General features: G+C 37.2%; 1 protein-coding gene across 8 annotated transcripts in view; it reads left to right on the top strand.

Annotated features, from left to right (window-relative positions):
* The first annotated feature begins 2,470 nt into the window (after nt 1-2,470).
* The window catches only part of LOC147539807 (uncharacterized), a 29,747-nt gene continuing 19,356 nt past the window's right edge, over nt 2,471-12,861 (top strand). For 4 of the 8 annotated variants that reach the window (XR_015224847.1, XR_015224848.1, XR_015224849.1 and 1 more), the window contains exons 1-6: nt 2,476-2,859; nt 10,131-10,185; nt 10,308-10,367; nt 10,454-10,633; nt 10,803-10,911; nt 11,468-11,511. Coding sequence is in view for 4 of the 8 variants with exons in the window: in XM_086638791.1 (XP_086494917.1) it covers nt 10,131-10,185; nt 10,308-10,367; nt 10,454-10,633; nt 10,803-10,870 (363 nt within the window). In the remaining 4 variants the exon portion in view is untranslated. Of the gene's footprint in view, nt 2,860-3,518; nt 6,432-9,396; nt 10,186-10,307; nt 10,368-10,453; nt 10,634-10,802; nt 10,912-11,467; nt 11,720-12,861 lie in introns of those variants that run through there. The other 4 variants (XM_086638794.1, XM_086638793.1, XM_086638791.1 and 1 more) reach the window with 4 other exon arrangements.

Raw genomic sequence — 12,861 nt, 5'->3', positions numbered from 1 at the left:
TTCATATTAAGGATACATGTTATCTAAAAACATATTTAGGTAAGTTCTTAAATTAGAGAATAAATATTTATATTATTACTAATGATTTATATCTTAGGTAGATTTAGAAAATTTTTTCTTTTTAAGTCACAAAGTAGTAAAATTTAGGCAAGTTTCTTGAAACCTTTTTTTATGTAAGCTCTAGAAAATCTTTTCCTTTTAAGTTAGAGAAGAAATTTTTGGTGGATGCCATAAAATCTTTTAGATTAGTTCTATAAAATCTTTTATGCAAGTAATATTAAGAACTTTTTATGTTGGTAATATTTTAGTACGAAGGTAATAAGTTTTTTCTATTACTAATAGTTTTATGTCGGTAACATTTCTATTTAATTTACTTTTAGGTAATTTTTAATTCAATTTTATATTTAAGATAAAAAAAGGTTGGTCCGGACAGATCCGGGTTTGGCCAGGTCTGGGTCTAGTTCCGGTCGCGGGTTGGCCAACCCGCCCCCGCCCCCTGAGCTCTTCTAGTCTGGGTTACTTGGGTCCGACTTGCAATCCGGCATGGACCGTTTTATTTCGGGACGAACAGGAGCCCGATAAGCACCACTACTTTAGTTGGGCCAAAAAGCATTTTCTTTTGGTCATAGTGTGATATGAGTGATTCGAGTCAATATTGATTAAAACATGCAACCACTTTGGGAAAAAAAAATTTTCAGGATACAAAATTTTTGATTGCCAAATTCATTTGTTTCCTCCAAACCCTATGTCGCAATTCCTCCAAACTTTTTTGTTCTTTATTCTTTTTTCAGATCTATTTTTTCTCTCTTCTAATTCCCCAAAGAGAGAAAGATCCAAGAAAAAAGGGACGGTGAAAATTGTGGTCGGAATTGGTCAGAGATAAGACAAGAAAAAAAAAGGTTAGTTGGCCCGTAAAATTTGACAACTTTCCTTTCAAAATGGATGCGAATTTGGGGAATAAAGAAAAATCTCCGGGACACAAAGACTTAGTCAATAAACATTGACTTAGGGGACACATTCTTTTTTTAGTCCAAAAAATGAACTTGATCAAAGATTGTCCTGTAATCTTCATCGTCTCTCTCTCTCTCTCTTACTTATTATCTCTTTCCTCCTCTCTTGTTCGCTTACTCTGTCTCTATCTCCCACTCTCTTTCATTCTCTTACTCTGTTTCTCTCTCGCTATCTCTAAATGTTTTTCTCCCGATCTTTATCTTTCTCCCTCTCCCACAGGGACATAGTTCCGGGGAAGGGGGTTCCGACGAAGGGGACACTTCCCTTCGCCGGAGATGTGTGAGAGGGAGAAATCGTGAGATAGAGAGATGCCCGAATGAGAGAGAGAGAGAGAGAGAGAGAGAGAGAGGAAAAACAATAAGATATAGAGGAAGATGGAGCAGGAAAAAGAAATAGGAAGAGAGAAAGATAGAGAAAGAGACAAAAAGAAATAGTGAGAGAGAGGGAGATACCGAGAGAGAGGGTAACAATGAGTGAGATAGAAAAAGAGAGGAGAGAGGAGATGTGACAATGGTTGTAGGAACGTTGGTGGTGGGAAGTTGTGGTGATGGAGGTGTCAGAGAAAATGAAGATTATGAGGTAATGTTTGATCAAGTTAATTTTTGAGCTAGAAATAATTATGCCCCGGAAAATGTACAAAATAACTTGGATTCTCTAGAGAATTTATTTCCCGACTATTATTCTGTATGCCCCAAACCCGCCGTTACTATTATTCTGTATGCCCCAAACCTGCCGTTTTCAAAATTACCGCTCTTAAAATTCTCCTGCCTTAATGTTACGTGAGCTGGCCAAAACTCCCTAAAAACTTTGGCCTTTGGTTAAAAAGGATTGGACAATTTTTTATGGGCTTCAACTCCCTATGGCATTTTTGTAAATTATCTAATATAGGAAAAAGACAAAACTGACCTTCTTGCAAACTAGTTTGCAAACCAATTTGCAAAGCAGTGCAAACTAGTTTGCAAGGCAAACCAGATTGCAAACTAGTGCAAACCAGTTTGCAAATCAGTTTGCAAAGCTTTGCAAGGCAAACCAGATTGCAAACCAATTTGCAAATCAGTTTGCAAATCAGTTTGCAAAGCTCTGCAAGGCAAACCAGATTGCAAACCAATTTGCAAAGTAGTGCAAACCAGTTTGCAAATCAGTTTGCAAACTAGTTTGCAAAGCTTCGCAAAATCAAACCCTAACAAAATAAGTAATTAAGAAGTAAGATTATATAAAATGTGAGGGTTTTTGGAAAATCTGAGGGTGTTTCTAAAATTTTCCTTTATACAAAGGTCAATTCAGGTATACAAAATTAAGGGATTTTTTGAATTGTCCTTCAAGCCTATTTCCAAACTTTTCATGGTGCCTAGAAGGAAAAAAAGATAACTTGTCTTTTTGACAAAAAAAAAAACAAAAAATTGGGTCTCCAGCCCAATTTCCTGAATAAAAACTGTGTGCCCATATCGATTTTAATTCTTCAGCAGGAAAAAGGAAAGGAAAGGGCCGATGGCCGAGAGGAAGAGGACATGGAAATGATTTGTCAAATATTTCATCTCCGATTCCATAACGCTCAAAATGCTTCAGAAATTCAATAATCAAACAGTTCACAGGAAACCTAATTCTGGGTTTTCATTTCAATCACAAAGAAACATTCAAATCCAGAGTTTCAGACCTCAAATGGCAACTTAATCACCTCAAAAACCTACTGAACTTCTTCCTTAGTTGTTATAGCAGGTTGGTTTCTACTTTCTAGGTATAGATTATAATAAGAAACCAATCTATCTTGCCAGAGATAGTTGGTGTAGTCATGAAAAAATGCACTTGGTGTTGGTCTTTCTGCTCCTAAATGTTGGAGTTCCTATCAAGGTTCTCTCTCTATCTCTATCTCTATCTCTATCTCTCTTTAGTTATTTATATCTTTTGGATTATACTTTCATGCTTGCATTCTCTTCCTTTTGAAATGGGTAGAACTCAAATTGATGAATTAGTTTGTGTTTACTATGTTATATCACATTTAGGTATCAAATTTGTAACCTTAGTAAAGTTGTGGCACAAAATCTATTGGTGGGTGGAGCAAATTTGGAGCATAAGTGTTAGTCCATAAATTTGTCAATAAACTGAAATTGTGTATATTTCTCTATGTTTTCTATTCATATATGGCAAGTGAAGTAATGGGTATCTCTATTCATAATACAAAAATTGGTCCTTCTCATGATACTCAATTGTTATGAGATTCATGTTTAGAGCATATGAAAATCAGGATATACCTTTCTTTTAACCGCCATTTTTTAGGTTAAGTTAGTCCATGAATTCGTCAATGAACTGAAATTGTGTTCATTTGAGCCTAACTATCTAGAGCTCCAACCATATACTACACCAATTTGCTTTTCGGATAAGTACTTTTCTTGCTATGGTTATGGTTATGCTGTGGGGGTGAATCCATAAGCTAATATTTGCATCATTTTCCAATTGTCTTCTAAATTGATAATAATATTATAGGGTAACCTGCTAGTTATGTTATATCATCATAGCTTCCTCGTTGTGAACAAAGTTATAATATGCGTTAGCCCAGATCGAGTTTCTACTCCAATGGAATATGAACCCTTTTACTTCTTCTTCCTTGTTGCATAATAGGGATTCGACTCGTTAAAGATCTTATCGTTCCTATGTTCCCAAAGGCACCAATTGATTGCAAAGGGAATCAGGTTCCAAATCTCCTTTCCTGGAGTCTTCAAATTTTGCCACTGATTAATAGCTTGATCAATAGGCCTTGGGAGGCTCCAACTGATGTTGAAGGCGACGATTAGCCAAATTTTGGTAGTATAAGATTTTAATTTCGCCATCTTATGAGTTAAATTAAATCTAACCTCTTCGGATAAACCTCTTGTCATTCAAATTGTTCATTTAACCATAAAAAGCAATTAGTATGGACAAAACTGTGGCTGAAACAATAGGTTGCATGTATTGGAAACATGTAATTTTCAAATATTTGAATTCCTTGATATGCGATTTACTAAATCTTACCCATACATATTCATAGTTTCAGTTAGCTTTGTATGAGTTCAAAACTCCCAATTAGACAATTCTAATAAGTTATTGCTTTAACTTATATACAAATTTCAATATCTCAAATATCTATCTTATGTTGATTAGGTCGTGATTCTATCATTAAATGTTCTTGTTAAGTAGATCATTTCTGATTAATTGTAATAAATCAAATAACAAGTCATATAACCATTTCCCATATCGAATAACTAAGTTTGTCATTAAATTTAAAGCTTAATTCTGTCAATTAGGCTCTAATAGTTATCAACTTAATTGAAAGATTCTTCCTAATTAATTCTAAATTACTGAAGGCATTTAATGGGTGATAATGAAATCCGGTATAATTTTTCAAGGCACATATTAGCCAATTAAACTTCTTATTTTAACTTAGAAATATTGGGCCAACACCTGGTAGCCCAGTTGGCAGTGCATTTTCTCCGCAATACGGAGGTCCGAGGTTCGATCTCATGGAAGTGAAAATCCATGATTTATTAAACATGGGTATAAATAAAGTAGTTAGATGGGCTTTAGGTCAGTAGTTTGTAATGATTATCGTAGTCAATATCCAAATTGAACTTGGAAATATTGGAATCAGGATAAATCTTAGATGAATGATGAATCGGACATTTATTATTTAAAAGTGGAAAAGTTTTTATTGTTTAACATGTGTGGTAAAAGGTAAGGAGAATCAAATTTAATGGGTCAATGATTTCCCATCTATTAATAAATTTCTAAAGTTTAGGCGCAAAAATGAGGTCTTCTTAGTAATAGTCAAGTCTTCAAAGTTCAAATCATACAGATCAACTCTCTCCCCTCTAACCAAATCAGAAAGCTAGGGTTTCAAGTTTGTCTCAAGGTGCGATCTCTGTTCTTTCTTTGTCTCATATCATGTATCTCCTAGTTCTATTCAATTTATATCTTATCTATGATCTTCATCTTTGTTTCTATTTTTTAATTAATCCAAGCTGAGATTTCTTCTTTTCATTTGTTTATGTTAGATTTTTGAGATTTTCTTATGTGAAAGTTAGCTTTTTTCGAAAATTCACGTCCACTTTCTAGGATTGTTACTATATCTCTGATCTAGATTCAGATTACCTGCTTGAGTTTTTGCTATTTATTTTGTCAATATTTTATCAATACTAGGTAACTACGCAGAGAGAAGAAGATTCTCCCCAAATTTTATTTGTAAGGATACCTTCTTAGATCTTCCCTCTTACTACTTGTTTCTTGTTGCTCCGTGGAGATCCATAAACTTCCACTGATAGAGCAGTAGTTATCTCTGGTCATGCTTAAAGGCCTGACGCACCTTTAGTGTTATATTTTTATAAATAGACATATACTACTGTACTAGTGCGGATCAATGGAGCAGGGACCTTCTGCATAGAGGAGTAGAGATCCAATTTAAAATCTCTTCTTTGATTTGTTTCCTACTTTCATCATTCCCATAAAAGAAAAAAATGTCTAGTCCTCTTTATCTCTAGTCAAGATAAAGAAAAGTAACTTGCATTTCTATTTACCCATTTTTATCACTACTAAATAATAAATTGTATTTTTTTCGAGAAATCGACTACGATCTACGTTAGTCGTTACAAGGCATTGATACATCATTCAGATGTGATAAGCACGATAACTGCCTAAGTTAAACCAATGATTAAAGAGGGCTAAAGCCTGACAATAAAGAGCCTAAAGCCCGACAAACATCTACGTTATTAAAAGTTAAGCCACTCGTCTAAGTTTGTAATTGAGAGGCGTGGATATCGTGATGAATCCTCTATCAGCCTCCCTGTCTGTGTTGTATAGTTCCTTTTTCTTTTAATATTAATTCAAAATTTAAAAAAAAAAAAAATGTTAGAACATAAGTGATCGAATTCCACTCCTCGTGAAGGGTTCAATATCCACCCTTTACATTTTTTTTTTCCTCTTGTTTTTCTAAATTCTGGCTCACTAGCAGAGCAGGGGGTAACTCCTATTTTAAAGAATTTCCCCGCTTCTAGTTTTAAGAAGATCTAACCTTTCCATTTCTAAAAGAATGCCGCTCCTTTCGCTTTTAGAAAGAAGTCCTATGTAAAATTCTACCCTGTTGTTTCAAAGAGTTCTACCCCTAGTTTTAGTGGTACATGGAGCAACTCCCCTGTATTAAGAAAAATAGATGGTGTCGGTAGAAAAAAATTCAACGACTTCTGTTTTTTTATACAAAAACTGGAATTTGGAAATTTTTGAATAGACTTCCAACTGATGTCCATGAACAGGACATGCCTAAAGGCCAGCTCTTTTACCTTTATCCCTCTCTTTCTTTCCTTGTTTTTCATTTTTCGAGAATGTCCACTGATGGAGCGCAAAGATGCAGAGAGTTCCTGCTCACATGAACAATGGCCCAAGTTGAAATCTCTTCAGTTTTGTTTTCGGTTTTTTTTGAACATTTGATTGAATATATAGAAAAGGGACTATACAGAACGGCAGCATCAAAGAATAAAAACAAAAAGAAAAGGCGAGGCTAAGGTGGATTCTTCACGATATCCACGCCTCCCAATTACATACTATATCCACATAAGACGAGTGCCTAAACTTTGGGATACCCTTCGCCCACATACATATAATCGACTTCACATCATCCACATCTAGGCTCGTGTTCTCGTTGGCCTCCTTGAATATTTTGCTATTCCGGTCCTTCCATATGCTCCACACTATTGCCACTGGGATAATACTCCAGATCTCTTTCTTTAACTTAGGCTTCGGAATGGATTGCCATTGTTCGAACAGTTGAGGGACTGTTAAGGGCATACACCATGTTATCTTGCATGTCGAGAGGAAATAGGACCAAATCCCACTGGCTACCTTGCAATGGAGGAACAAATGATCTCTAGACTCCTCCTCCTTCTTGCATAGAATACATCGATTTACCAACTGGAAACCTCTGCGTTTTAACTTATCCACCGTCGGCAACCTATCTAGTAAGGTGGCCCAAAGCATAAATCCAACTCTTGGAGGGGCTGCCGCCCTCCTTAGCATTTTTACTAAGGTTGGAGTTATGATTTGGTCTCCTCCATCCAGTAATCCATAGCACTGTTTGACCGAGAGCGATTCCTTTGCGTCATGGATCCAAACTCTTTTATCTTCCTCATTGCCTAGGGTGACTGACTGTAAGACCTCGAGTAATGCCAAATACGAGTTGATTTCCCAGTCGTTTAGTGCCCTTCTCACATTAACTTCCCAAGCTTGGATCTCCTGATTGAACATTTTCTGCACCAAAGCCTTCTTATCTGAAGCTATGGCGTAAATCAGAGGAAACTGATCCATAAGGCTAGTAGGACCCAACCATACATCAGACCAGAAATTAATCTTCCTCCCGTCACCTACTTCCCACCTGGTTAAACTTCGATACTTGGTAAGGAACCCTTGGATTCCTTTCCACACACCACAACCGAAAGGTGAATTGCGTACCCTAGCAGCCCATTGCTCCGGGTCGTCACCATACTTATCCCCCACCACCTCTCTCCACAGGTTTCCGGCTTCTTGGTCGAATCTCCAGATCCATTTAGATAGCAAAGCTTGGTTCATGATCTTCAGCTTCTTTACACCGAGACCACCTTTACCTTTAGAAGTGTTAACGTACTTCCATGCCACCCAATGCATTCTCTTACTCTCCGACTTCCCATTCCATAGAAAATTATACATCTTAGTGTCTATAGTCTTTAGTACTCCGGTGGGGATGGAAAAAAGTGAGAGATAGTATGTTGGTAGAGCTTGGAGTACCGACTTGATAAGAGTCACCTTCCCACCTCGGGAGAGAACCGATCCTTTCCACATAGCCAATTTCCTGTTCACTCTCTCAATCACCGGGTCCCAGAGGACTTTTGCTTTATATCTATGTCCTAGGGGTAAACCCAAATAAGAAGTTGGTAACGTACCTAACGGACATCCAAAGCTGTTGAGAAGTTCATGGTTGCGGTTATCATCCCCCACTTTTGTGGCCTCATAGACATATGATTTCTCCATGTTTACTTTCAAGCCCGAGGCTAGTTCATACCATAGGAGGATCTCCCTTAGCTTAGCCAATTGGTCTGCATTCTCATCTAAGAAGAACAGTGTATCATCCGCAAATTGAAGGTGGTTAATTCTTCTGCTAGATACTGATGCCTGAAAACCTGAAACCCAATCCTTGCTCTCCGCTAATTGCATGCAGTGACTCAGCACTTCCCCCACCAAAAGGAAAAGAAAGGGGGAGATTGGATCCCCTTGCCTGATCCCTCTCGAGCTCTGGAAAACCATGGATGGCCTCCCATTAACCAGAACTGAAAATGTAGCCGAGGAGATGCACCCATAAATCCATGATCTCCACTTATAACCAAAACCCATACGCTCCATGATCTGATATAAGAAGTCCCAGCTTATTCTGTCATAAGCCTTTTCTAAATCAGCTTTAACGATTAGGCCCCTCTTATTTGCCTTCCTCCTTGAGTCTATAAGCTCATTAGCTACAAGAACTCCATCTAGGATTTGTCTGCCACCAATAAACGCTCCTTGAAATGGAGATACCAACTTGTCCATTACCTTCACCAGTCTGGTAGTTAGGACCTTTGATATTATCTTATAAACTCCCCCCACCAAACTGATCGGGCGGAACTCAGAGAATCTAGAACTGTTTTTCTTCTTGGGGATAAGGACTATGAATGTTTGGTTCAGCCTCCAATCCATCGAAGCCGAATTAGAGAACATCGAAATAGCCTCCATCATATCCTGCTTGATAATGTCCCAACACTTACTGAAAAAACATATGGGGAAGCCATCCGGACCCGGGGCTTTATCCTTGGCTAGATCGGATATAGCTTGGGCCACTTCCTCCTCACGAAGATCCCTCTCCAAGCTCTCTGCCTCCTCTATAGATAAATGAGGGAGATTCATACCTTCAATACCTGGCCTCCAGAATGTTGGTTCACAGTATAGATTGGTGAAGTAATTCACCGCTTCTTTCATGATTTCTTCCTCCGCCGTTATAGACCCATTTTCTTGGAGAATGATACTTATCCTATTCTGTCTCCCCCTACACTTCAAAATCCTATGGAAGTATGCCGTGTTTTTGTCCCCTGCCTTCAGCCACGTAGCCCTTGATTTTTGTCTTAAACTCACTTCCTCCTTCCCCAAAAAGGTTTCAAACTTGTCTTTTAGCTTCTTCCTCTCGCTGAGCTCCATGGGTGATAGAGGCTGAGCCTCCTCCTTTCGGTCTAACTCATGGATATCAGATTGGAGTTTCAGGTATTCCTTCTGAAACTTGTTGAACTTGTCCCTCGACCATACCTTGAGTTTGTCTTTAAGGTAGTGAAGCTTCTTCCATAGTGTGTTACTCGGGCTATATCCTAGTTTTGTTTTCGGTTTGATTTTAGAAATTTCATCATGTCCTTAGGATTTCACCCGAACCTAGATCCGAAGCAAAGACGGAGGGCCGGATTTATCTCCGGAAGAAAAATCTGAGCTGTTTTATTGTAAAAGACATATATGTATACGTGTGTGCTTGTTATCCGCTTTATCTCTTATCAATTAAGCAAACCAACTGAAATTTCTATTTACCCCATCTTGTCACTAGTAGCTGATAAATTTATGTACTGCAGTAGAATGTTAAGTTTTCAGTAATTCTTTTGAAATGTTAAATTTACTTCATTTTCTCGTAATCCACAAGCTTCACTATGTAATAGGAGGAGCATATAATATTAGGTGAAGGCGATGTTGTCAACGCCAACATCTTTGATGGCTCTTTTTCTGTTTTTTGCGCCTTTATCAATACCAATAATGAACTTAAGGTGTTTGATTTCAAATATATTTATTTGTTGATTTAATCGATTAATTTATGATGTAAAATCTAAATCAAATTGCTGTATTATATTATGTGAGATATGAAATACATTGAAGCTATCCCACTCTGCTCCACCCAACTGATAGACTCTTCTGCTCGGTCTCGTTCTTTGCCTTCGATAACTTTGGGTTCAGGATAGTGACACGTCATCGTTTTTTGTGTTAAAGAAGGTTTGAAATTTTATTTTTATCTGAAAGTTGGTAATCCAGTTAAATACTAATTTCTTATTAAAATTTAACCGTAGATGGTGAGGAAGAAGCAGCTAACACCTAAAAGGTACATTGCTCCGTCCTCGGAAGGTAAGATGCACTTAATTTGGATTGAACAGCAAACTCGACCAGGAAATTCTTAACTGGCTAATGCTGCACTTCCGGTCAGGATCAATTTGACCAAATCTAATATATTGTTAAAATTTGATCAGAGACGGCAACGAAGAAACAGCTGATGCCTAGAAAGAAGCACAAAGGTCCGCTCTCGCAAGGTAAGATACGCCTAACAGGTTAAATCTGCACTTGAAACGGAAAAACAATTTGAGCAAGTCCTTATCTATTATTAAATTTTTATCAGAGAATGTGTTGGGAAAGCAGCTAACACCTAGCGAGAAGCACAATGGTCCGCCCTCGCAAGGTAGGATACGCTTATCTTGGATTAAACAGCAAATTCGATCAGGAAATACTGAACTGGCTAGAGCTGCACTTGCAGAGAGAAATGCAGGGCAGGTTCAATCTGAGCCAAACCAGGATCAAGGTTACACTTCTTTCTGTGTTCTATATCTTTGTCATCTCTCATTTACAAATATCCTTCTGTAGAAGATCCTGTTAGTAGTTTCCTAGTACTCCAATTCATCCCTGCTTCTTGTCTTTAATCAAGAACCAGAATGATTTACAAAATGTAGTTTATCTTGTTATGCTTGTAGTTCATCCAGTGGAGGAGCCAAAGGATACTGAAAAAGGGAGTAGTCTCCCATCTGAAAATGCAGATTGAAGTATGCGATAAGTTGCAAGAACAGAAGGACCGGGATGGAGGTGAATACTGCTTCTTATCTTATGCGACTTCCTTGTCTTGTTCATTTTATTTGACTTGGTAATTCTTCGGGCATTCGTAGTCTTAAATTTTTTTCTTGACGATTAAGAACTCATTTCGTGAGAATCGTGAGTTTCGTGTAGCTAGTAATAATGGAGATGTGAGATAATAGAACAAGTTACGTAGTTACTTAGGCAATGCTATGAAATCTAAGAAAGACCCGAAACGTTATTATGATTCGAGGGGTGTTGATTGCATATGTGTTTTTTTATAAACTTGTTGACAGAATCTTCGGACTTCCGCATTGGGTTACTTCATAGAAAATTAGATAAACAAAACCAAATAAAACATTACAAACAAATAAGGATTCTTCAATCTGTTTAGGGTTGGTACTTGGTAGTTGGGCATGCATGATTGAGAATCGCTATGGTGGTTTGTTACTACAATTAAATGTTAAATTGTATGCTTAGATCGAATAAAACATTGCAGTTTTTATTATTCGCATGATTCTTTAATCCTTTTCTCTTTTAAGTATTGACATATTTTTCTCTTATGCAGTATGAAAGATAACTTGGAGGTTATTCAGCTAGGAGAAGGGTACGGTGAGTACATCATGTTTCATCATATTCAGCAGGAACTATATTCTCATTTATGAAGCTGAAGTTGGTCTGCTAATAAAGTTCGTTTTGACATTGCTACTTGATTTATACTTCCTACCTGCTGCTCTTGCATTCTTTGCATAACTTCTCAGATTGCATATGAAACCATATTTTAGTAATACTACAGTTTATATATTTGACTGGGATTAAATTTGCTTGTGGCATGCTCAGTTGTGTTTTTTTTAATAAATATTGAAAAAGATACATGTGGCAACTTCAGACTATGTTCTGTCAGCACATGGCGTGCTGCCAAATGTATTTCTAGGAAGCAAACAGTGATTTAAATCGTAGAATCATGTAATGATTACATGGTAACCTAAAGGGTGCATGAACGTGTGCACACATATGCCCCACAAGTAAGCTCATAGCTGCCGCATGATAAGCCACATCTTTTTGTAGTTTCATTTTACTATGTTTATATTCTTATCCTGGTCCCTGATGAGACCTCTATAGGAGCTTCCACCTATAAACTACATATGTGAACCTGTTTAAACTAGTTACTACGTGTGATATAACACCCTGATTAATACCAGTTTTGGTGTCCTTGATTTTGGCTACGTAGGCCCAGAAGACTAGTTCCACATGCTACAAGGTTTTTCCTTGGCAAGGGCTTGCAGTAGACCACCCTAGGCTTCTCCACATTGACCAACCTAGGTGCCAAATCCACTCAAAAGGCATAACCTATATATAACACAATGTGTTATGATACAACATAGATCTAGAAGGTTTTCTAAATGTGGGCCTAAGTGTCGTGCACATAGAACTTACTTTTCACATTATTGTGCTTTTGAAAAGACTCTAATTTTGCATTGTCCGTCATGTATAAGTGAAGTTGTTATATTCAAACCTTATTAGTCATTAAACCAATGTTTATGTGGTTTACATAAACCAGAACTATAGTCTCGTTCCTACATTTATTCTCGGACTATTTTCCTAGAACATATACACTTTCAGTAGAACATATAGGATAGATACACTTAATCAAAACATTTCATAAAACTTAAACTTTAACTAGTTGACTAAAGATCTTGTAGTTTACCACTCTGAGTTTGGCTATAGGTTTACAACACTTAAGTTTTAGAGTATTAGGTTGTTAACTACTCGAGGGATAGAGCACGAAATTCACTACATTGTAAGCTGGGGGTAAAGTATCTGATAATTTTTTACTCAGTTAAGTTGTGTGGAACAATTGCTGATCTTCTATTTCAAACTCCCATACTACCTCTTATAGATAAATAATAGCAAGCTAAACCAACTAATATTAATCGGAGAGAGATCAAAAGCCAATAAAAT

Source organism: Eschscholzia californica, unplaced genomic scaffold (genome assembly GCF_041429995.1).
Source record: "Eschscholzia californica isolate CP2 unplaced genomic scaffold, dmEscCali1.0.p SCAF_5, whole genome shotgun sequence".
Lineage (NCBI taxonomy): Eukaryota > Viridiplantae > Streptophyta > Magnoliopsida > Ranunculales > Papaveraceae > Eschscholzia > Eschscholzia californica.
This window is presented reverse-complemented; position numbering and strand designations above follow the sequence as displayed.